This window comes from Macrobrachium rosenbergii, chromosome 22, assembly GCF_040412425.1.
Source record: "Macrobrachium rosenbergii isolate ZJJX-2024 chromosome 22, ASM4041242v1, whole genome shotgun sequence".
In the NCBI taxonomy this organism is placed as follows: Eukaryota; Metazoa; Arthropoda; class Malacostraca; order Decapoda; family Palaemonidae; genus Macrobrachium; species Macrobrachium rosenbergii.
In genome coordinates this window covers 36333825-36358618 of record NC_089762.1, presented here as the reverse complement: position 1 = coordinate 36358618, position 24794 = coordinate 36333825, and the positions used below count along the sequence as shown (strand labels likewise).

The 24794-nt window shown below is 34.7% G+C and overlaps 2 protein-coding genes and 1 long non-coding RNA gene across 5 annotated transcripts in view; 1 reads left to right on the top strand and 2 right to left on the bottom strand.

Moving 5' to 3' along the window:
- Window positions 1-4077: 4077 nt before the first annotated feature.
- LOC136850765 (uncharacterized) lies at window positions 4078-6158 on the bottom strand. Its single transcript, XR_010856731.1, has 3 exons — window positions 5260-6158; window positions 4977-5072; window positions 4078-4686 (listed from the first exon to the last, which is right to left on the bottom strand). It is a non-coding gene; the product is annotated as an uncharacterized lncRNA (long non-coding RNA).
- Window positions 6159-8308: 2150 nt separating this feature from the next.
- Tap42 (immunoglobulin binding protein Tap42) lies at window positions 8309-16955 on the top strand. Its single transcript, XM_067124720.1, has 6 exons — window positions 8309-8783; window positions 10715-11068; window positions 11714-11886; window positions 12094-12210; window positions 14355-14468; window positions 15759-16955. The coding sequence occupies exons 1-6, from the start codon at window positions 8676-8678 to the stop codon at window positions 15967-15969; spliced, it is 1077 nt and encodes a 358-aa protein (XP_066980821.1). The 5' UTR covers window positions 8309-8675; the 3' UTR covers window positions 15970-16955.
- Window positions 16956-19381: 2426 nt separating this feature from the next.
- The window catches only part of LOC136850762 (uncharacterized), a 48659-nt gene continuing 43246 nt past the window's right edge, over window positions 19382-24794 (bottom strand). For all 3 annotated transcript variants that reach the window (XM_067124715.1, XM_067124714.1, XM_067124716.1), the window contains one exon: window positions 19382-21399. In XM_067124715.1, coding sequence (XP_066980816.1) covers window positions 20614-21399 — 786 coding nt within the window. In that variant the 3' untranslated portion in view covers window positions 19382-20613. The remainder of the gene's footprint in view (window positions 21400-24794) is intronic.

Sequence of the window (24794 nt, the reverse complement as noted above, 5' to 3'; positions counted from 1 at the left end):
CTCATTGGGATTATGACAGGAGAAGGGGACCAACAATCTGGCCATATCATTTGCATAAACATTCTGTTCAAGGACCAAAAAATATCTAAAGGGAATCACAGCCGCAGGGCACAAGGCCACCTGAAGCCAAAAACTGTCCCCAGTATGCATAATGTACAGAAAATATAAAAGACAATCTGTGAAAAGCTAACGAAGCATTCGATAAATCACAATTAATAATGTTTACTGTATTACAACAAAACGACTAGACCAAGCTCTTCATGAAGGAGACCAAGTACTTCTCATACTTCTTTGTCAAAACAGCAAGCTAATCAAGTAATGAGTACCATAGTATTCGAACACTACCAAGAGACATATCAACAACCAAGGCTTCTTACAGCCCTCAAACTACAGAGAGATAAGTGATGATGATAAAAAATAACCCATAAGAAAAGACACAGCAGAAAGGAAACCAGAAGAGTGGACAAAAATAAGGTAGGTCTTATATTGAAGCTTTTACATAAAGTCAGGCGATTCTGCAAACAAAGACTTAGGTATGAGGTGATGAAACACTTGGAAAGAAGGGGGAGGGACTTCTGGCAATGACAAGCAGGAGAGCAACAAAAATAACAAGGCCACAGCAGTGGACCTCCTGTTTCAGGAAAAGCCAAAGGTGATATGAAAGACGAGAAATATTGCAAAAGGAACTGATCTGCACTTTATACAAGCCAATGGACTGGGTACTTCACAAAATAAAATAAAGGATGATACATAAACATTTAGCATTTAAACAGGTAATGATACACACCCAATGCAAATGAAATATGACCCAAAATACACCACACATTTTAAAAGGAGGAATCTCCATAATCCAAAACAATTCAAGTACACAGACATGACCATTAAAACTGATAAATACAACTGAAAATTATAATTTAAAATCTAAAAACTTTTTACATAGAGAACACATTGAATGAAAGACAAGAAATATTGGCAATAGCTGTCAAAAATCCATCAAACACCACTTTTATAAAGGGCATCACACAGATGTCGACAATGCAACATATAAAGCCACCACATGACCCTACTTACATGTAGTAACATTCCAACATGCCTGTATTATGTCCATAGCTAACTGAAGGCAGACTGCAGTGTAGCTGAGCGCCAAAATGATACTCTGAGGAACATTGCAGAAAATCTATAGCAGTACCCAAAAATGAGCATAGAACCTTTAGGCTAGACAGAATAGGTGATTTCCAGACTACCCCATTTGACATGTCTTTCTTACAAATCAGTCATCAGAAACAGCCTCACACAGAACTATTCATCCCCTTGCAACTTTTTTATTCACGCCTGTCCTATTTCTATGTTTATACACGGGAAGGATCTTGCAAAATCTTTATTGCCCTGCTCTCATAGGTCTTACAAGTTCTGGGTCTCTCAGAATTTATGCTCCTGTAGAGGGGGGGAAAAATGTACCTAACCTAACCTGCCACGCTCCACGTGGGACTTTATTCTGCAAAAATCTGAAGTTTTTTTTTTTTTTAACTGGGTCTCTTAGAATTTATACTCATGTACAGAAAAAATGGACCGTACTTTAACTAACCTGCCATCCTCCACCTGGGACTTCAATCTGTACAAATCTTAATCCTTTTAAAATTAATAATTCTTTGGTCAAACATGCGTAGCCATACATATATGACTAACATTGAAGACAATTACTGTACTGTGTTTCTAAAAAAGACGAAAAAAATACCTTACGACATCACAGTCTGCAGAATATGCCAACAGGATTACCTGGTCAACACCTTTAGTCACTGAAAATTAGCGTAAACTAAACACCACACAACAGACCGGGTGGCTGGGTCAACTACAACTGTGATCTTCTATTCCCTGTAGGAATTTGCATGGTGCTGAAGCCTAACCAAACTCAAGTGATCTACATATGGTGCGCTTTTAGCTCTCTCTCTCTCTCTCTGGGTGTGAATACAGCAGTTAACATTCCCAGTTTCTTTTTTATAGAGCCGCCTATTATGAGGATTACCTCGTCGAGGCCATCCCGAGCGAGAATCACCTTGTCGAAGCCCTCTCAAGTGAGTTTAACCTCAAGGCCCTCTCTAAAGAAGGGTTCCGTCACCTTCGTATCGAGGCCACCTCATGTGGTTATCTCGAGATCATCCCGAGTAGGAATTATCTTACAGAGGCCCTAGTGGTCAAGAACTACCTTGTCGAAGCGTTTCCAGAATGAGATTACCTCATGTATGCCTTCTCGGATGAAGGTTACCTCGTTAAAGCGCACTCACACGAGAATTACCAAGATAATAGGACACTTGAGCAATACTCAGTTGTCATCTGCGTTCGTTCCGTTGCATCGGATTCAAACCGTTTCGACAGAAGTCTGTTTTATACTCATTTCACACCTCGAAATAAAATGGCAATAACGTAATGTATGACTAAAAACTGGTATTTGCTGAGCATTTCAGTCAATCCGGACGTTCAGTAACTTCGTGGAGTATATACGTAAATACCTTCTCTCCCTTAAAGGGCTCGCTAGCGCAGTGTCATTTTGGTCCGGTTGGTTAGTGTATATAAAGCTTCACTTGCTGGCAATTTCATTATCTACATTATCACAGCCTCTATAAATGGAAAATTTCATGATCTACATTTATCACAGCCTCTATAAATGGAGAAATATTCCTGAATTTATGTATTAGTGAATCTGTAGTTACCCTCACCCCATTTCTCACATTCCCTACACAGAATCCTTCTTTCTTACCTTATTACCAAAACTGAGTTAAATGTTTCAAACACTGCCCTACCTCCGGTTTCTTCATTGCTAGGCCCATGGCCATAGGCCTATGGGTCTCGAGACACCACCCATTACACTATTCAAATCTAACCAAACTGAACGAAACCTATACCGAATGTAGACCATCTGAGTAAGTTATTTCCACTCAGTACTGGCAGACTTAATCACTGGTTTACGTACATGAAGTAACTGGTGCAGTTAAACCAATGGATCAAAACACTAAACCTATGTACTGTACATCATCCTGTCCCAAAGACTTCTTGCTGTTGTACATTAACTTTGTACATTTTGAATTTTGTTGTACATTAATTTTAATAGTCTATTGGCTCTTAAGTTCTCGAAGGTACCAGTCCTCAGACATACCTCAAAGCTTACCATAGCTTGCAATACATCTGGCACTCTTGATGCTCGAGATTTAATGTTAAGTTACGAACCATGAAAAATTTTTTTTTCATAAATGGCTACCTAGGACTACTGTAAAGGAACTTTAACTCTTAGCTTAATATCCACCCAGCTTAATATCCACCCAGCCCCTTATTTTTCCAGGTTGGACTAAATACTCTACAATAGTCAGACCATGTATACGTAAGGGTAAGCCATGTAACTTCAATGTTCTTGCACTTCTTAGCACTTTAGTCCATGACACTTCTGAAGAGCTGTGATAGGATTGACTACTCACCTTTGACAAATTCAACTACTTTCAACGCATTAAGTCATTAATTTTACCAATATGATACCCTTTAATCAATTAGTTTTATTGCAGTTATTGCAATAACATTCATGTAACAGGATGAGATCTCATTTAATTACTTAAATTACTCAATGCAGCTCAGCATTAACAAGGATTATTTTACCCACAGTGCAAGGTATGACTAGAGCTCTTTGCCTACCTGTGAGGTAATCACCCAGGTATTGTTTACAACTAGAAGAGTCTTTACTAACACCGAAGATATTAACACCCAATATAATTTTATAGGTCTGAATCAGTTCTTTAGCTGCGAATCTTACTGTGCTCACGACATCAAAACCATCACCAGGCCAAAACCATCACCAGGCCAAAACCATCACCAGGCCAAAACCATCACCAGGCCAAAACCATCACCAGGCCAAAACCATCACCATCACCTCTTGACAACTCAATTGAATTATCAGTAATGAGTTCTCAACTAAAGTCATGTTTAAAGTTAAATTTTTCTTATCTTATTTTTCTTCACAATTTAACCACACCAAGAAATATACATTTTTATAGAACTTCAGGTAAAGGAACAAGACTGCAATAAAACTCAAGAGCTGAAACAGGATTACCTATTAAGATATCCATTACAAACCCATTCACTTACAGTACACAGGATACATCAGTTTAACAGTTGTTACAGAGGGGGGTGGGGAATTTTAACAAATTGCATGATTTCTCAGACAAATCAATGTTACAACAGCTTATAATCTTAAGATCTCTAACCAAAGCAGACCATCACAAGTTTTTAAATTATCAGTCTACTCATTACTTTTACGATAAAAGACAGTTTACATATAGTCAAGAAAAATGTACGAGCTTTGCATTATTCTAATGCCAATAAACTACACCTTCCAAAAAAAAAACTTCCTATTGCACAAGGGAAACTATGCCCCAGGGGCACAGCCTAGTCACTGGAAGGTCAAACCAGGTCTAAGTCAATTAAACCAGTCAAGTTGGTGTGCGCTACACTGGAGACATACGATAGTTGAGGTTAAATCAACTCCCAAGCAGTATAAAGCGATTTCTTGAATTTCAGAAGTATGCACTAAAACTTTAAACTGGCCAAAGTTTACATAGTGGGAAGTTATTCAATTTCTAGTCGTGGCGTAAACTTGAAGTTTCCACGACTGGTCATCAACAAGCTTTCACAAGTGCACAATTTCTGGAAGGAAAAGACTTACTTTTAAAATTTCAAACTTTGCAAATTTGAAAACTTGCAATGCTACTTTCAGTAACGTTGGGTATGAATAATTCAAATATGGAAGTTTCCTTAAAAATCAACCCAGAATATGTAAAACAAAACTGCGATCAAGTTCCATTCTTAGAAAATGGACAACCCAAACGAAGTTACAAAACTAAGGTTTGCATTCATATTGTCAACACTGGCCTCGCCCAGTAGAACAAATTTAAACAGGATTTACACCTAAATAACCTTGAAACTCACGTTCCTACCTTACTTGGAAGTCTAAAACCATTTCTACAGGATCTGAAGTCCACCCGAAACTTCTGCCTGGAATTCCTTAATCAAGTAGCCTCAGCGGTCATAACCTGTAAGAAAAACTAATTAAATTGAGCAAAGATAATAAAAGTTACATTCAAACAAGTCTCGTGAAAGAGGGTTACAATTTCCTCACGTATTAGAAGTTGAAATGATCAGTTCTAAGCACTCATTTGTAGCAAGTATTTTTATCACTAACACTACTACAAAAGTTTCTAATTCATAATTCAAACTAACCTGAACATTAGCAGGTTCCAAGAATATTTTAACGTTACAAGGAATCTAAAGTGTTCCTTCACTATCTAAAATGTCACTGATCAAAACTTCTTCCAGAACTTAATGGTAGATTATAATTCAGAAGAACAATTCATAATCAACTAGTCTGGATGTGTTTATCCTAAATGTTTGAATATTCAAGAACCTGAATTATGAACTTCTGCCAGAGTTAAATTTAATTCCATCCGATTTATCACTAATTGAAGACTACCAAACTATTGAGTTATCAAGTCAAAGACCGACCGCATTCACTTGTAAAAGTGATTGATAAAAGTTAACCCAATAAGTATTACGAGCAGCAGTCTTAAGTCCACAAACAGGTTAAAAATTAAAATTGAAAAAAAAGTTACTAGAAAACAGTCAAAATTATTTATTCTAGCAAAGACACTTTAATCAAAATGAAAGTACCCTTTCATATGGGAAACAACAATCCTGGACTAACTTTTACACTAAACTGAAAATCAAGGCCATTCTCAACCATACGATAACATTTCCGTCAAAGTTCTTAAACGTGAGTAAAAAGGCTTTTATAACTACAATTTACACCTTAAAAGGTTATTATCTCCAGATAGTTTTCATTAAGCTTAATGAATGCATGACAAACCTAAACATTACCACACCTAACTTCGTTACCATAGAAAAATTTCAATATATGAAGGTATTATAATGCCAAACCCTCCGAAACTACAGATTAGAAAATATTTAACACTTGTACAAAACATGAAGCAGAAGTAAAAACTAACAAAAGTAAATACCATACCTAAAATTCCAAGTAATCAAAGTTCTCTAGGCTAACTTAAAACATTCGTGCACCATTGTTCCCATATACTCAGGCTAAATAATCCAGTTCAGTCAAAAACTACAAAAAAAATGCACAATACTAAAAAATTAAGAGCCAATGAAAAAAATTTCCAAAAAATTCTTCAGAACCAATAGCTCTATAGACACTAAAAAAACAATTAACCAGCAGTCACTTAAGTTCACTTGTACACGTCACAACTCAAACAGAAAAACTGAACACAAAATTAGTTTACTGCTCCGAAGTCAGTTTTCCGAGCCGGCTAAATCGTTCTGAGGACAAACAAGGAATCTGGAAATGCTGCTGTGAAACTTACGAGTGATGTCACATTGACGTCTGTTGGGAAAGGAAGGAACTACAAAAACTGAATAGGGATCACGAAGGGTTTAAAAATCTACTTTTCTCGATAAATTAATTGGAATTTATATAGGAATATCATTTTACTTCTTAATCTGCTTTTCAAACATCCACCACATAATTGGAAAATCAAGTGAAACGCGTTTCATAATGAAACTTGAGATTAAACAAACGGGAGGGATATAGGGATATAATTTATATCTTTATGAAATCGTATTTGCCTAAATTAACGTTCAATATTTCATTAACTGTTAAATCTTGAAAGCCGTACCAATAAAACAGATCATTATTTTTCACAGATCGTTCTTGCTTGCTGACAATGAAGATAACAATACAATAGATAGAAAATGGACGATTTTATTATGCTGAAATGTCCAAAGTATTCACGTGAGCAAAATACTTCGGTACTTTCCAATGAGCCTTCCGAGATGGGATGTGGCATATTCGAAAAGCAGGGTGAAGGAACACTTCGACATTATCATAGCCAGGACGCGAGGTCTTCCCCCCAGAGAAGGTTGAAATGGAATCAAGGAGAGAGGAGGCAACATCGGAAGGACTCAGCCAAAAGGATGAAGGCCCCGAAGGTGTCCCAAAGACGCCTTCCCTTAAGGGCACCTTTGACAGGGAAGGACCTGCTCAGAGGCTGCTTTCCTGGAGGGAGGCAGGTTTCCTGCCAGGTTGGGGAAGCGGGCCTGGGGATGGCCTGAACCACAAGGGTGAGGGGCCCTAAGGCATCCTAGGGAAACCTTCCCTTAAGGACATTCTTACCAGGGGAAGGAACTCCTCAAAGGCTGCTTACCTGGTGGGAGGCAGGTTTCCTGCCAGGCTGGGGAAGCGGGCCAGGGGAGGGCCTGAACCACAAGGGTGAGGATGATACTGACAATGTAATGTATTCAAGGGGAGCCACTGGTGTTAAGAAAGTCTACAGAATAACTAATGAAATATCCATGGGTAAAGAAGATAATGTTGATCCAGGATTGTCAAGTGAATTTGCTGTTTGTGTCTTATTATTATTATTATTATTATTATTATTATTATTATTATTATTATTATTATTATTATTATTATTATTATTATTATTATTATTATTATTATTATTATTTTAGTTTTGATTCATCCATCTCTCTACTCCTTTGCCCGTGACTTTTGCAGAAGCCATGATACATTTCAACGCCATCGGGAACTAGATAAGCTTGTTTTCTCGAAGAAAATTTAAGTTTCCTTTATTCTTAACATAATCATTTAAAATTTCAGCAGCTTATTTACAAAATAATGTTTATCTCAGGCAATACCTTGACAAGTTTTTATACGTTTGAAAAAAAAGCGTCCCAGAATTCTTGAAAAAAAATTAAATTTCCATTATTCATAACATAATCCTTTGAAAATTCGGCAGTTTATTTACTAAATAGCGTTGATTCCAGACAATTCCTTAACAAGTTTTATATATATATATATATATATATATATATATATATATATATATATATATATATATATATATATACATATATATATATATATATATATATATATATATATACATCGTGATTTAAAATCATATATTTATATTCGATTTTAAATCGCGATAAAGGTAAAAAGTGATGAATATACGAGCAAAGTTACAGCTACGAAGGAAAAGTGACGAAAGTAATTAGCATCTCATCGTTACTGTTCCTTTGTGGTTAATTCATATATATATATATATATATATATATATATATATATATATATATATATATATATATTTATATATATATATATATATATATATATATATATATATATATATATATATATATATAAAACAAAAACCCTTTTTCAAAATTCCGAAATATATTCACAAGAAGTTGAAGCGAGTCTTCCCTTTTGTTTACCATAAGTATCATCGGAACTGTGACACCGTGCTAATCAAACGGCAAAATCGTGATTACTCACTACTGCTACTACTACTACCACCACTACTAGTGCTATTACTAGTTACTAGTACTATCCCAGTTAGTACCAGTTTGCGACCACTCATCCAAAATTCCAAGATATATTCGCAAGAAGTTGAAGCAGTCTTCCCCTTTTGTTTACCATAAGTATTGTCGGAACTGTGACACCGTGTTAATCAAACGGCAGGATCGTGATTGCTCACTACTACTACTTCTACTAGCCACTACTAGTACTATCCCAGTTAGTACCAGTTTGCGACCACTCAACCGATCCCTCTGGGTCTGATATGGAAGGCGAGGAATATCCCACCGTGTCCGCGTTGTTCGATAAATATTTGAAGGTTTACGAAGAGGTCGAATCCACCACATTGCCCACAAATTCCACCGAAATTCAGGTTTGATTTATTATTATTATTATTATTATTATTATTATTATTATTATTATTATTATTATTATTATTTTTTTAGTGTAGGCCTAATTGATCCTGTTGTCGTAGGTATAAATTAATAGGCCTGGCGTGTCATTTTTTCGTAAAATTCAGGTTTGGTTTTTTATTTTATTTTTTTTTAGTGTAGGCCTAATTGATCTTGTTGTCATAGGTATAATTTAGTAGCCCATTCATTTTTCATAAAAATTTAGTAGCCCATTCATTTTCATAGAATCCATAGGATAAACATCCCAATTGGTTTATTATTATTTTGGCGATCCTAGGTAGATAATAGCTTAAGCCCATTTTTGATAGGAAGCCCATTTTATAGCCTATTGAGGTATTTGATAAACATTTCAGGTTGGTTTATTATTATTTTATTATTTTCGTCTAGGATAGGCCTAATTAACCTTGTTGTCATAGGCCTAGACTAATAGCTTAGTTGTGTCATTTTTCATAAAATGCATAGACCTAGGTAGATACTAAGTCCATTTTAAATTGGGATATTTGATAAACTTATCAAGTTGGTCCTGTATTATTTTGGTCTAGGATAGGCCTAGCCTAATTGAGTCTGTTGTCATAGGCCTAGACTATGACAGTAGCTTAGGTGCATCGTTTTTCATTAAATGCGTAGGTCTAGTTACATACAAAGCTTATTTTAATTGGGGGTATTTAATTATTGAGAAATTACTCAAAACTTCCTGATAATTAGGGCTAAGTTAATTAGTCTATTCAGACTTACCCTCCAGTTAGCATAGCATAGGCCTAGGGCTAGGCTAAGTGTAGCCCAGTTGGTTAGCCTAAGCCTAATCTAGGCTATAGGCTAGGCTACCCAATAATTGCTAAAATTAAGCAACATTTTTTAGAATATCACCATAGGCTATTGATTGATTTTTGTGAGGCTGTTTGGACAGTAAACCTTTCTGTTGCAAATGTTTGTTGCTAAATGTTTGGTTCAAAATGATGTCTTTTGCAGAAATAACCCAGTAGAATTCTCATTTAAGTTGTCATTAGGCCATCAAAATGATCTTACAAATTTATATATAAATTATTTAGGCTCTATTGCAGCTGATCCAGTAGGGTCCAGTGCACTAATATCCTCTGTGGTTACTACTTTCATACAAAATAAACTGCGCTACTTAGCTTAATTTTTAAATTAAGCTATAGAATAGGTGTGAAATCAAATTTGCATCTAAATCCCATTCATAGCCCATTTGCAGGAAATTTATTTTGGACCTGCAGAGAATATTGTGGATACTGGTTTGGAGAAATGAAAAGTATAAAAAGTAACAATGCACAGTAACCTAACCTAACTGAGGACAGTAGGTCCTAATATGACTGGGGGATTGTTAGCCAGTTTCCCCGGACCCCCAGCCTAATCTGCCTTAACCTGATATAGAGTATGCTGAATTATTCTTCTATTGGATGTTTACACCATCCCTGTAAGAGATAATAAAAAATTAGCATAGTGGTCTGGTTAAACTACTTAATAATAATAATGGTAATATAGTGTAAACTGAATTTGTGGGTCCCACAGAGGGCCTTTGGTGAAGTAAGATCAGATCAGATAAGAACTTTTACCGTAGATTGTTCTTTCTCCTCTCTAATGACTGACAGATTTAAGCTGGTCATTGAATTGTGAATGGAAGTTTATGATGTTGGAAAGTGAGGGAGTAGCTGATTTACACACCATATATCTTGGAAAATTAGTCATTTTGTCTTTTGGAATTGGTCTAGTCCCTAGGGAACAGAGAAGTAAAATTACTATATGTGTAAACCTGAGGTTTGTATCTTTGAGGTAAAGTATATAAATTTTGAAAAAGATTAGTTTTTCATATTTTTGTGGTTAAATGTAGAATTAAACTTTTAGTGGACATTTTTTCTGCTTTTTTTTTTAGGGTAAAATAAAGGATGCCATAGAAGGATTGGTGAAAGCAACAGTACTCGTGTCAGAACTTGGAGTTTTTAGCGGGAATGAAAATATAGATGATCTTCCAACGTCATCCATCAAATTCTTGCTTCTCCCTGTTCTACTTGGAACTTTTTCAATAAAAAGGACTGATATTGATAGATTAGAAGTGTTGCGATTAGCAGACATATACTTCAGGGATTTTATGACCCGGTGTCGACAGTATGAAATCACTGATGTGGAAGTTGCAAAGAAATCAGACAGTGATGATGAAGGGGAAGTCGAAAAGAAGGATGGCTGTAAATCCACACAACCTCCAAAGAGGGGAATGCCAACGCCTGAGGTATGTGTTTAGCTTTTCATTGCTTTTATTCCTTTCTTATGAATTTTATCGTATGACTCATTTTAGACCTTGGTAGTGCAGAGGTCCACAGTGAGCATAACTCAAGTGTTTATATTTTTTATGTTAGTTTTGTGATCCACTCTAAGTTTTCTATAACACTGCAGTTAACAGCAAGTTAATAATTTGGGTTTCATTGCATTAACTAACCCTTGTATATAATGGCTGGGATGTAATTCTTGCTTCCTTCATCGAATATCATACATATATATATATATGCTTACTTTGTGAATGTTGGTATCTAGTATCTCAATTTTTTTACAGTACCAGTAATGTTACCATTAATTTTGTTTTCTTTGTACACAGTCCTGTTGCAAGTGGTCACTGTAAGAATTGCCACGACTTGCATACTGTTTAAGGTTCTGAAATATTGCTATCTTATGCACAATCAATAGTACTGTATATGTAATTGCAATTCTTCTAAATGTGATATTTTTTAAAGCCAGACATACAGCAAAGTTTACTTACAATTTAGTTGTAAGAATAAGTTCTACCTGTTTTGTACCTGACAATGTATCGTTAGAGTTCCACGTTCTGCTTTACTTTTTATTTTCTTTTTATGAATTTATATGCACTCATTACTTACAGGAACTGCAGATGATGGCAAAACAGCGGGAGGAAAAAATTAGGAGATTTAAAGAGAAGAAAGCTACTGGAGATAGACTTATAGAGCTCAAAAAATTACTTGATAATCCTACTTGTGATGAAGATGATAAACGAAAATACTATATTACATTGGTGAAAAAATTCATATACGACTGGTAAGCTGTCATTTAGTAAATTAAATTTAGCATAGTTAGCATTTAAATTGGGACTGTATAAAATAAATATTTTGCATAAATTTTAGTGCTACATTTTTATCAGTCTCCTTAAACTACATTATGTGGAATTCTAGTGTATCACTCTGGTGAAAAGCCGATATTATTATTGGCATTCCTTGATGCTAATTTTTTTGGTGTATTTTACAGCTTAGAAGAATTAGAAAGCATTGAAATGGAGAAGAAAATGTTAGTAGATATGGCAGCTTTAAGAATGAAAGGAGTATATCCAGAAAAAGAAGCTCCACCAAAGCCAAGGCCTTTGAAGTAAGTAACTTGTGTTTTGTGACTTTCAGCTGATTTTTTAAGTTTTTGCCAGGGGCCTGTTTCTTGAGGTCACTCAAAAAGCATGCTGGAAGAGTTTATTATTTCTTGCTCTCTGATTCATCCTCATCATTGCTGCCATTTATCCAAAGTGATTGCTCCACTTATAGTGGATACTTGGAAGGCATATGTGTAGATTTCTGAGCATTGGGTTGATCATTTTATCTACCAGGTGGTATCTGTAGAGGGATATCTTGTAACTGGATGTTACTGTAAAGCCCTTAGTGCTCTGATTAACCAGTACAAGTTTAACATAGCCACTTTCCTGATTGTACCTGTACTTTTACTTCCTTTCCAGTCACTGCAAGCTTAATTTTCTTATACGGTCCAACCTCGAAAATCCAGCACCCTTGGGACCAGGCCACTGCCGGACCGCAGAAAATTCCGGATTTTAGATATCACCCCAAAAAATCCCCCTATGTAAACAGTCTTGCCAGCTCATTCCACATGTATAGTGCTGTTATTTAAAGTAGAGCAAAGCTTATGAATAATCACTGTCATTCATTAGGTTAGTTCCTAGCAAAATTCTGGCCTGCTCCATAAGCATCTCTCCAGAAATGCTTACACCTTTGCTACGTTGGAGCTTAAACCTGTTTATAAGCACACTGTCAAATTCTGATCTCCATCCTCATTGTTTTTCGGCACTGCAAACTTCTCTGGCTTTCATTTTCAGCAAACACCTAAATATCTGCTGCTTTTGTTTCGTTAAGCTTGCATATGTGTGTGTGTGTGTGTCAGAGAGAGAGAGAGAAACTATTGGCACAGTAGGTTGTTACACCAACAGATATCCATTTACAAAAGTCAAATAATACAGATGTATTAAGAATAACGATAATTTTAGTAAAACTGTTGTTTTACATACTGTATAAATTTATATTTCATGCATTATTGTCATATTATTGTATTATTCAAGATCTAGTGTTGTGTAGTAAAGTCACTAGCTTTGCAAGCCTTTCTGGAACCCTTGAGCCTTGTTTAACCATCTACGGACACCAACCTACTTATGAACGTTCAACTTACAAACATTCAGATGCAAATAAATGGGATCACAAATTAAAACTGTTCAGAGCGGCCCCCTTTGCCACTTGTAAGTTCAGATTTTGTTTTGCACACCTATTCTGTACTTACAGTACTGTATGTACTGCATTGTGTTTTAGGATGAAAAAACGTACAATACTGTATTGATTTTACAAACAACAATATACAAAGTGGCCATCCAGAACGTAACTTATTTGTAAGTAGGGTACTCTCAAATTCCTTTCCAAGATCCACAGATATGATCTCTTCCTCTTCATATGGTATTTTTCCTGCAAGTTGCCTCATGTTGAGCCATTTCATACTTTACCAGTGGGCCTACTCCATTTTGTCTAGATCAGCACCATTCCCCCAGAATTTATATTTCTTTCTATCATTAAATATGAGCATTGACAGTGCTCATATTGAATGAACTTACCATAGTTTTATCTTCTCTGGAGATTATTTATAACCCCTGCTTACTTCAGTCATTTTGAGTTCAGTAACCCACAGGCTGGAAAAAAAAAAGTGTTGTATATTCAGTGATGTCAGATGTATGGAGAGTGTATGTAAGAGAATATGTCAGAATATTTGATGTATGTCAGGGGTAAAGTAAAACTGCAGTACCTAGAGTAAGGGGTTATTAATCAGACCAGCATGCCAGTCGTGGAAGGGCTCTATTTCTTCCAGTGTTAGTATCTCAAGAGGTGGCTGGTACATTACAATTTTGTTAGAATCTTCAGTGTTTTCTGTTCATCTAATTGCTTGGTTAAGAAATTACAGCTTACTAGATAAGCTAAGATATCTCTTTGATACCAAACCCATTAGACCAACCTTATGGAGCTGAAATTTGAACTTGGTCTGGTTAAACTATTAAATGGTAACTACATACACCACTTGTGTAAAAACTTGTTTGATGCTATTATATGATAGATATTGATGTTTTGAGCTACTTCAAACATTTTTAGAAATGTAATTTTATTGCACCCACCTGTTCATTAGCTTAAGTGCTTATTCTTATGTATTGAAAGGCTAATTAGATTTTTTTTAATTACAACTACTTTCCTTTGCAGGCCCATCCTCATTACAAGAGATGCTGCGCAGAAAAATGTATTTGGATTAGGCTATCCAAGTATGCCAACTATCACTATAGAAGAATTTTATGATCAGAGAGTAAGAGATGGCTGGTGAGTTAAATTACTTTGGTTGTACCGTATTATTTGAGCGTTGCTTTTGTATGCCATGTGGTCCTATGGAGCAGTTCTTGGGCATCAAGACAAAAAAAAAAGACAGATGCTTTACTGTGTTCGTACATTAGTGTGAATCATACATTTTTTAAACCATATAGCTGGTGTTTCTGAATGTGTATCATCTACTGCTGTAAATGATGTGCAGTTCTTTCTTCCAATATTCAGTCAGATACTGATTTGATCTTTTTCAAAGACTTAATGTTTTGAATGGGTGCACTATTTATCCATTATATACGTCTTCATTTTGGACTTTCCTGAACTCAATTTGAATTAGTTTGAAGTTGTTTATATCACTGATCCTTTATGTATGTATTAGCTATATCATAATCTTATTTATCCTTATTCCTTTGGAGTTTCCTTATCTCACTTCTCAGAATAATGTTGTCCTGTCTTGTTACAAGCACAGTAGTAATAGATTGTTGGGATACATTCTGCTCAACCATTTTCGTAAGCCTTATTTTAATATGGAGCTTTAACTAGTACTAATGTTATGCATGTCTGTGTCTGTAGAGTTCATGCATGATGCAAGTTATGCAGGCTATTAACATCCAATACCTGTTTGTCCTATAATGTCAACTGCCTGGTACCAGATATTTTTTCTTCTCAAACTGTAAAATTGCAGTAGTGTTAAGCACTATTATGGTACTGCCATTTTGAAATTGGAACCACTTTGCCTTAATTTCATTGTATGTACTTTATGTCAGGCAACTGCTGGCGATTTTTCAAGCTCTGTAAAATGTCAGATGGCCTCGTAAGCTCTCTAGTCCTAGCTAGAGCAGTGGATTTCTCCTGGAGGAATCTTGTTTCTGCAGTTTTCATCCTTAACTTCAGCCACTGCTTCTTCATGCATTAGGTTCAGTGAGGGAAGTTTTTTGGAAACTAATGCCACAATGTTTGGCTTCTAAGATTCTTGTGCTGCCCCTCTCCAGTTCCTTTTCCAGGATGGCCTCTTTCAGTGGAACAATATGCCTTTCCATAGTTTTTACTAAAGTAATCTTTTGCTAGAATTTCAGTGGATCTCCTTATCTGCTGCCAAAGGTTAAGTGGCTCCTGAAGTTGGGTTAGACCTTGCTTCTGCACTGCTTCTCTAGTTGACCCTATAATTTCTTGTTGAATGTGCAACTTTTTTTTTTTTTTACAGAATTTGAATGCAATATTGCTTGCTGTCATAGATGATCTTCACAATGAAATACTGTACAGTGATACTGGTACCGTTAATTATTACAGGTTTCCTGATCCCAGCCAGAGACAAAAATCACTTCAAGACCGTGCAAGTCAGGATCCTGATAAAATTAAGGAAGAAGAAGAAAAAGAGGAAGCTGAAAAAGAAGAGGCTGAAGAAAGAGACGACCCTGAAAAATTGGCAAGGGAAAGAGAGAGAGACGAGTGGCGTGACACCCACAGAAGGGGCTGGGGCAATACATACAACAGAAGCTAAACTAATCAATACTTTTATAAATTTTTTTGGTATATCGATAATCACCTTGAAACTAGTAAATAAAGGGTAGGATAGCTTTTGCAAAAGTTTTTATAACAATTTTACCTATTTCTAAAGCACTGTCTTCCTATTTTCAAACAAAACCCCATCAGCTTATAAAAATTGATATCCTTCGTTCATTACAATGTGTATGCTTTATTAATTTTGTTAGCTTGTTGTTTTTATGGGAACATCAAAGATAGCGATAACGCATTCCTGGTCACAGCATGACTGTTAACTTGGTGAAAATATAGTAACCTCACTTATCCAGAATTATCTTTACAGTGATATTTAAGACATTGAAAGAATAAGTAGGTAATGTAATGGTTAAGAAAAATAAGGAAACTTTAAACTGTTAATCTAACATGATTATTTCAGTCAAGTTTTTATTTGCCTTCAAAAAACAGCACAAAACTTAACCCCAACAGTTAGGTTTTGTTGGACTTCAGGTCTTTCCATCACTAAACTAACCTTAACAACATTAGTGCAGTAATCTTCAAGTGTTCCTAGACAGATAATAATGTAACTCAATGTTCAAATATCAAAAAGCACATTGCTTGATGTGCCTAGCCTTAAGTATTTTCTAACCCATGGTGATCTCATTACCAAAGTATTTTGTTCTTGGCAAGAGTATCTTATAAATTTAAATTAAAAAATACTCCAATAAATTTTATTTTTAAAAAATAAGTAAAACTGTTGGTGTGTATTTCACTTATCAATACTAGTTCAAACAAGTGGCTCCTATTTTGTTTGTGAAAAATTAACCAAAGCCTAGGTCATCTAGTTAATTACAGTATAACCAGAGGGGTTATTAGTTGCCATAAAATGCTGAATAATTATGTGACCAACCTTCTGGGGAACACAGTCAAAAAAACACAAAATGCAAAATAGTAAAAACACTAAAGAGCACACTGGTACCAAATACAATATCTTGCAAAATTAGTTTATTTCCATGTTTTCATTTTGTTGACCTATACATACATTATTTTCTATTGAAAAGTCCACTTCAGTTTTTAATTTCCAGCTAATTTCTCTCACCAACACTATTGCACCTAATCCTCTTACTCTAATCCTAAGCCTATCTCAATATTTTCTGCTGGCCCACAAGGTTCTTGCACCTCTGAAGGCTGGAAATACATCTACATTTGATTGTATATCTGGTTGAATCCTCAAAAAGTGGAAAAAGTGGCTGTGTGCTTTGCAGTTTTTTTTTCAGTGGATCATTATGTCCTACATTATGCTAATTCTTGGAAACAGTGGCTCAGCCTATACCTCAAAAGGATGACTATTCTAAACTATTTGAAAATTTACTCGCCTCACGTTCTTAATATCATGAAAAGCTTTGGCTTCCAATAATATACAAATCACCTAAGCAGAACAATGCAAGCTAAGTCTTAGCCATTTCTACTATGGATAAAATGTCTTGACCAATCAACAAGCAGCTTTCAGTTCTTCAAATGAATCACTCACTGTGCTTGTTTGATGAATCAGACTGCTCAGCAGCGCATCAATGTATCTGATCAAACTTAGGTTATTGTGTAATGCGTCACAACCAAAAGATTTTGCCTAGTACAGTACACAGTTGAGCTTCAAGGAAACGTTTCCAGTTTTGAAAGGGGGACATATGTCCTAAATTTATAGAAATGAATTAACAAGACAATACTGGTATAACAAGAGATATCTAATGAGACTGGCATCTGAGGAGGTTAAGAGCACACTTAAAACATGAAAACAGATTTGGCCAAATATTACATACAGAGTGAATAAGAACCTACAGAATGAAAAAGAACCTGAAGACTGTATAAAAAGTGTAAACAACAATAAAAGGTGACACACTGAAAATGAAAAGGTCTCATTTATAAATAGCAACCTTCCATTATTACATGGTAAATATACTGTAGTCCTTGGATACCAAAAATTTTTGTTCAAAATTCAACAAAAAAGTTGTCACTAAAGCCTTACCTCTAAGTGAGACCTAATTAAATAAAGGGTACAGAAACTGATTCTAAACTGCTATCAGCAAAAAAATCATTAAAAAACGAATAGTATCCACATAAACAAAAAAGGAATGGTATGAAACTTTGGTCTTAAATTTTTTCAATGGTACCAATTTTTCAGATAACATACACTTAAGATATAACAATTTGTGGCAGTGGGCTGGCTAAATTACAATGAAAATAATAATAAACTACAAATGAGACATTGAAGAGACCAGTCCATGTAATATACATACAGAATGAGCATTAATCCTCAAAGAAGCTACCAGGTACTGAGGATAATGAACCAAGTACACACCGAAACGTGATTTGTAATTATCCTAAAAAAAAAATAAATAGCTGTTTAACTTTAAAGATTTACCTTCAAACTTTATGTGAATTGACTTCTTTGAGGGTAAACCAATACGTTGCCATGTGAGTGCTGTAGAATGTGTGTCAAATATGAAAAAAAAATTAATGATAAAAGGACAAATGAGTGCAAGTTAACACATGACAGGATAATTATTCACTTCAAATTTATCTTAGCAGTTTTGCTTTTCTTCATTCAAATGCCAGCCTTTTACGAATCAAGCGTTTTGACTTACTGGTCTGATTAAAGGACCCACGAGCTACATTAATTCAACTGCATGGTGATATTTTCTAAAAACTGTTTGTGCTTTCATATATAGCAGAAGGACAAGCCTATCTCACGTATTTGAGCTTTCATATGGCAAAATGTAAATGTTACATTGTCTGACAGAGCCAAAGAACATATAAAACATAGAGTACAATAAACTTGTATACTTCACTTAATGCTAAAAGTATCAACTTTGGTGTGTAAAACTATTTACTTCCAGCTCTGCATCACCTCAAGAGAGACATGACTGATTCATACAATGTTATGCTTCGAGAAGCCTATTACTTCTGTTAATTATATAAGCAGCCTTTGCAAAGATGTGGTACCATGTGTAACAATGCCACTATCTTCAACAAGAAAGAAACTCTCTCATTGTAAGCAACAATATAGTTGACTGCAAATTTTATGAGTTTTGGATTTGCTGACTGGATTAATACAAGAATTTTTATCAACAATTAAATACAATATGTTTTGGAGTTCTATGGTGATCTGCATAAATTTGCAGACTCAAGTAGGCTATAAGTGCAAAGAACACTACAATAGCTTAGTAGGTCATAAATGTATAAAATACCATATATCTTTGTCTATTTTACCATTAAAATTCAGTATTGTAAGCACAAATTAACTATAAGTAAAAACCATAAAAAAAATTACACACACACTTACAAACCTCACATTGCAGCTGAGAAAAATGCAAACAAGGTAAAACTGCAAAGGGTGCACAAAGAATTACAAATGTAGAATAAACTATACACCATACTGCAATATTTAAAACTTTTAATTTTCAATAAATTGTCAAATCTTAAAAAGTTACAATTCAGAAAAGACCTGCAAGATTTGTTCTGGGATGTCAGCACTTTTGACTGTTCCCAGTCTCATTCACAGGTTTGTCTCAAGCAATCGTTAGTAGTTTTTCTAATTCTTTCGTATAATTTATCACCCAACTTGAATTCAACAATGACCCAAAAGTGTAAAACTCTTATATCGTCAAAGGTGTTGCCAAGAGGCAAAAGAAAGTGATGACTTTGCAAGAAAAGACTGAATTGTTAGATTTTTTATGCTCTGTGGACTCGTGTGGTTGTCAACATCTATCAGTGCTGTAAATTACACCTTTAAAAACATTTGTAAATCTAGAAAACTGCAAGTATAAGACTTAGTTATGTTAGGTGGCATATTAGAGTACCAAGCAGGCAGTCAAAGTATTTAAAAACACTAAAATAGAGTGATCAAGATGCTGTACCAGCCAAGACCACTTATTAGTGCACTTGAGGCAGTTTAATGCGCACAGCACATAAACTGTAGTACTACCTTATTTTTTCATCAATTTTCCTAGTAAAAACTGAGGTGTGTATTCATAATTAAAGCATCTTCAATGCCGGGAAATTTGGTATAATAAATTTAAATGCTTATATATTTATTCACTAATTCTACTTTATACTGCACTGTACTAATGATCACTTTATTTTTACTGTATTTAATTTTGGTATGTGTGTGTGCATATTTCACTAGAATTATATTAGGCATAAGAAATTCTGATTTACAGTAAAACTACTAGGAACACCTCAACTTAACAAACCTCCTCTGTACTTTGCTACATTACAGGGCCATGTTAAATTTTGTAGGGTACCTCCTTAGATAATGCAGTTTAGGGTAATTCTAATCTAATTTTAAGCGCAAAGTACAGTTTAGGCTACAGAGTAAGTGGAATTGATGTCAGCATGGGTCTTTGTTATTTATCGGAAGGCCAGATTCTACAAGGCACCTGACGAGTTGAAGAGCCACAGCAGTGTAATATAAATGCAAACTATAAAAAGGCATCACAGCTTGACTTATCACTTACAAAAGAGTATCATTATTTACTAAGTATAACAAACAACCAGTTTTGCCTTTTATTCTTGGTTATGCCAAATAACTTTTGTAACTGAATTAAGGAAAAATATGTGTTCAAAATGGAATACAATATGGCTAAAATTCTGACTCTAATTTGAAGTCTTATGGTGTCATTACCTTTTTTATCTTTTTCAGGAATCTAACACCTGAGTTACTAAGTTCTAATTCTTCACTTCTCATTGATCTACCTTCATTAACATCAAGTTCTCTGTGTTCACTGTCGTAACTCATATTGCTATTTTCCACATTAATACTAGAGTTTGCAGAGTCCTCCAAAATACTCTTAACTCTGTTATAAAAATTTTCCCCACCACCAGAATCATCACTCGACACATTATCTAACGAATGGCTACTTGACACTTCTGAGCAATGAGCAGGTGATTCCAATTCTCTAGCATTTTTACTATGAATATCTTGAGACTGATTCTTGGAAGTATTCCTCCTCCCTTTTGACCATGATACCTCAGTTGCACTAGTCTCACTTGGTGCCGGTGTTGAAGAACTTTCCTCCTTAGGCGTTAGGCCAGCTTTACAACCCGTCCCCTTTAATCTGTAGTGAACTGCATCTGTAGTAGCTACCACAGAGCCTGATCCATCTTCTGGCTTTGTCAACTTTTTTTCTCCACTGTCTCTAATATCCTCTTCGCTGTTGAAACGGTTGTCAAACATCTGAAGTTTCTCACACCTTCTCAATGGAGTGGATGTTATTGTGAAAACATTATCTTCATTTTGGGGAGTAATACTGACTTGTGAGGAATGCCCAGTGTCCACTGAAGTGTTGTTATGAAATGTTTGAGAAACGACATGAGATAACTGACGAGCAATAAGTTTCTCTAGCTGGGACTCTATAATCGTAGAAGACATCATTAACAGAGGCTGTACTCCTGCCTGAAAAAAAAATAATGTCAGAATAAATGTATGTAACTTTTGGCAACAAAACCTTAAATATTAAATAAAAAAAAGAATTATCTAAGTAGAGGAGACTTGATAATATTGTTACTAATATCTAGAATCCCAGTAATAAGCTACTGGCTTATTATATAGTTCAGTTCATAATTTGTAAATTTCAGTGACATCTCAAGGACGAGGTAAAACAAGAACAGCTTAATATAAATTATTATTAGAAATAAATATTATGAACAATGAACATGAAAGTAACAGATAATAAAACAGATACTGATAAATACTTTCAACAACAAAGTCACACCGTCACAACAAACCAAATTTAGCTCACTAAGCAATGCCATAAGGCAACATAATGTCCAAAGCTCAGCGATCAATCCCAAAAATAATAGGATAACCTATAACCTAGGCAATAACATACAATATTCAACAGAGGGTATTTTCACCAATTTACCTTTAGTACTGCATACACAAGTAAAGCTAGTACGAGAATGTCAAACCCCATTAAGCAATACAACAATGAAATGTACAGCGCTTAATCCTTAGAAAATCATCATAAATTACAATGCACACGAATGACACAATATACAAATACAATGAGTCAGTGTGTCAAGTGAAGCTATTGGTTACCACAGCCAAAGAATACTCAAAGCTTGGATAACTTACGTTGTGCATCTTACAGGGAATATAGGAAACTATACAACACCATGGAATGTGAAGAGCAGTGCAACTCCTCACGGCTAACATATGTCACTGACAAAATACAATGTTAAAAATGAAAAAGAAACTGTTACCTGTATAATATACGAACATTAATTGTATGATATATATGTAGAAAAGACATTTTTACATAACACTATCCATATTCACAAGATTATTTATACACTTAAACATAAGGATTCATTAAAACACAAAAGTAATATTTTGCATTAATATTAAATGGGGAAATAATCTACACATGTATAAAAGATACATACTGGCCTAAGTATTAGGTAATATCCACAATAAATACATTAAAATGCTCCTAAAATCACATCCCAAATAGTATTTGGATTTTGGCACAGATATGATAAAAATAATGCACAATTCCAGTAACACAGGAAAATATTAGAATTCATTCTTTTAAAGTCTAATACACAAGAAAAACTTGCTGAGAAAAAAAATTATATACAGTTTGGGATAACCTCAGATCATTAAAATATATAAAATAAAAAATTAAGCAATTATCAATACTATTACATTTTCAATCATCAGACAGTTTCTACCAAATTCCACAGTACACAAAATTTTTTAAGTATCTTCTTTGATTAAAACACTGCAGATTAATTGGGGGTCAATTGTACCTTTCCCTTCAAGGTTAGAGAAAAACTTTTGGGAAAAATCTCAAAACCACAGAAACGCATGGTTCAAATCTTAAAACCAATCTTCCCAGCTGTGAGGGCTATCCACTACGTTCATAAAGTGAAATATATACAAATATAATTAGAACTGAAAGTGCTAATGGTAAATTATTAGAAATATATAGTCACTAAATATTAAGAATAAGACTGCTTATTCTTATGAGTTGAGTAATACTGGTTTCACAGCCAAAGAAAATTAAACTTGTATATATGAAGACAATGGTAAAAGTACAATCAACGGAACAAGTCATACGAGAAATAATAGGTTTCTCGTATGACTTGTTCCGCTGATTGTATTTATACCATTATATATCTTCATATATAATTATTATTTGATTTTGACAGATTGCAACAAGATACTTCAAGCAGTTTTGACCAAGGGTAATGGTAGGATGAGAGAAGAGGGGAATCAAGAAATGTAAGTGTGTTAAAGATAGGGAAGAGATTTAAAGTGCTTATGGAAACCCAGTGGATTGAAGAATAAAAAGGGTGAGAAAGTGGAGATACACAAGAGTAGTAAAAAGGTAAGTGTGTGTGTGTGTGTGTGTGTGAAAGGGTGGAGCACGGTTTTGAAATGGCTTGGTCGTGTGGAAAGCATGGCGGACGATAGGTTAGTCGTTTAAATTTGATCTGTTAAAATGTACAAGAGGAAAACTTCGAATACTGGACAGAAGGTCTGAGAGGTATTGAAAGAGAAGAGTCTCAACATCCAGGATTTGCTACTCTGCATGAACAATAGAGCTGAATGGTGCGGTGTAAGTGTAGGGGGGTTTGCTGCACTGTTGATAAGCAGCTAATGTTGGGAAAGTGTTCCACACAAGAGGTTCACCCACAAATCAGCAGTTGAAGTAGGAATGTAACATTAACTGTTGTGTTGTTGTTCCTTCTGGGGACATCCCCTGCTGGGGAAAACAGTCTAGTGCTGAGGAAAAATGCAGTATATATATATATGAATCTGAACATATGTGTCATTACAAACTATAAAGAAAAATGTGGGAGCTACTGATAAATATATGATAAGTATAGTTAGTTAGTTATGAATGATTTGTTTGAACCAGACCTCTGAACCCTATGATAAATATAAAAAAAAATCCTAAAAGTCCTGGTAACATCATGTTAGCTACCTTTGATTTTAGTGCTCATTTTACAACACTGCCACATGAAGACCTTATTAGGAAATATACAACTAAAGGTTAATTTCACTAAAATCAAATTTGTTACTCTGCTAATTTTACCTTTTATTAGAAATTTGGTTAAATCCGATAATAAGATACCCTTATGTCAAAACGTTATAGCTATCCCTATGAGTACTAATTATAGTCCAATTATAGCTAATTTATATTAGAATTCTATGAAAATAAATCCTTAGCTATCAGCCACATAGAGGGCTGTTTAGGATGTGGTTACAACTTGAGATTTATTGTCTAAACAATTGGGTATATTGTCTGATGTTTATTCTGTAGACCCAGAGTTCTTGAAATCTCTCAACACTAGATGGGCTAATTTTTAGACATACTGTACATGTTATTGTAATAATGAATTTAAACTGAAAATACAATAAAATTTACTTTAAATTTCATATACTAGAACTTTCAACATTTTCATCAAAGATACTAAATAGTAAGAGTTTTAGAGTGATCTTACATTTTTGAAGATTTGATAATGCATGTGTGGAAAGTAGGGTACTTTACATTCAACAGGCAACTTTTTTATTAATATGCTGCATCATAATGAATTTCCTGTTTGGCTAATTAAGAAATTAGTAGATTAGAGTATATAAATTTACATTCCTAGGTTTAACTTGAGAGAACTTAAATTTGAATAGCTTTTATTTAATTCTTTTATCACAAGTCACTTACTATGATTATTACAATGGTGACAATAATGTAAAGTTTGCATAACGGAGTTTTTAAAAGCATAGCTTTTATAGTTGGGCACTATTACATGATTATGATGCACTGAGTCAGCTACTCACAACTA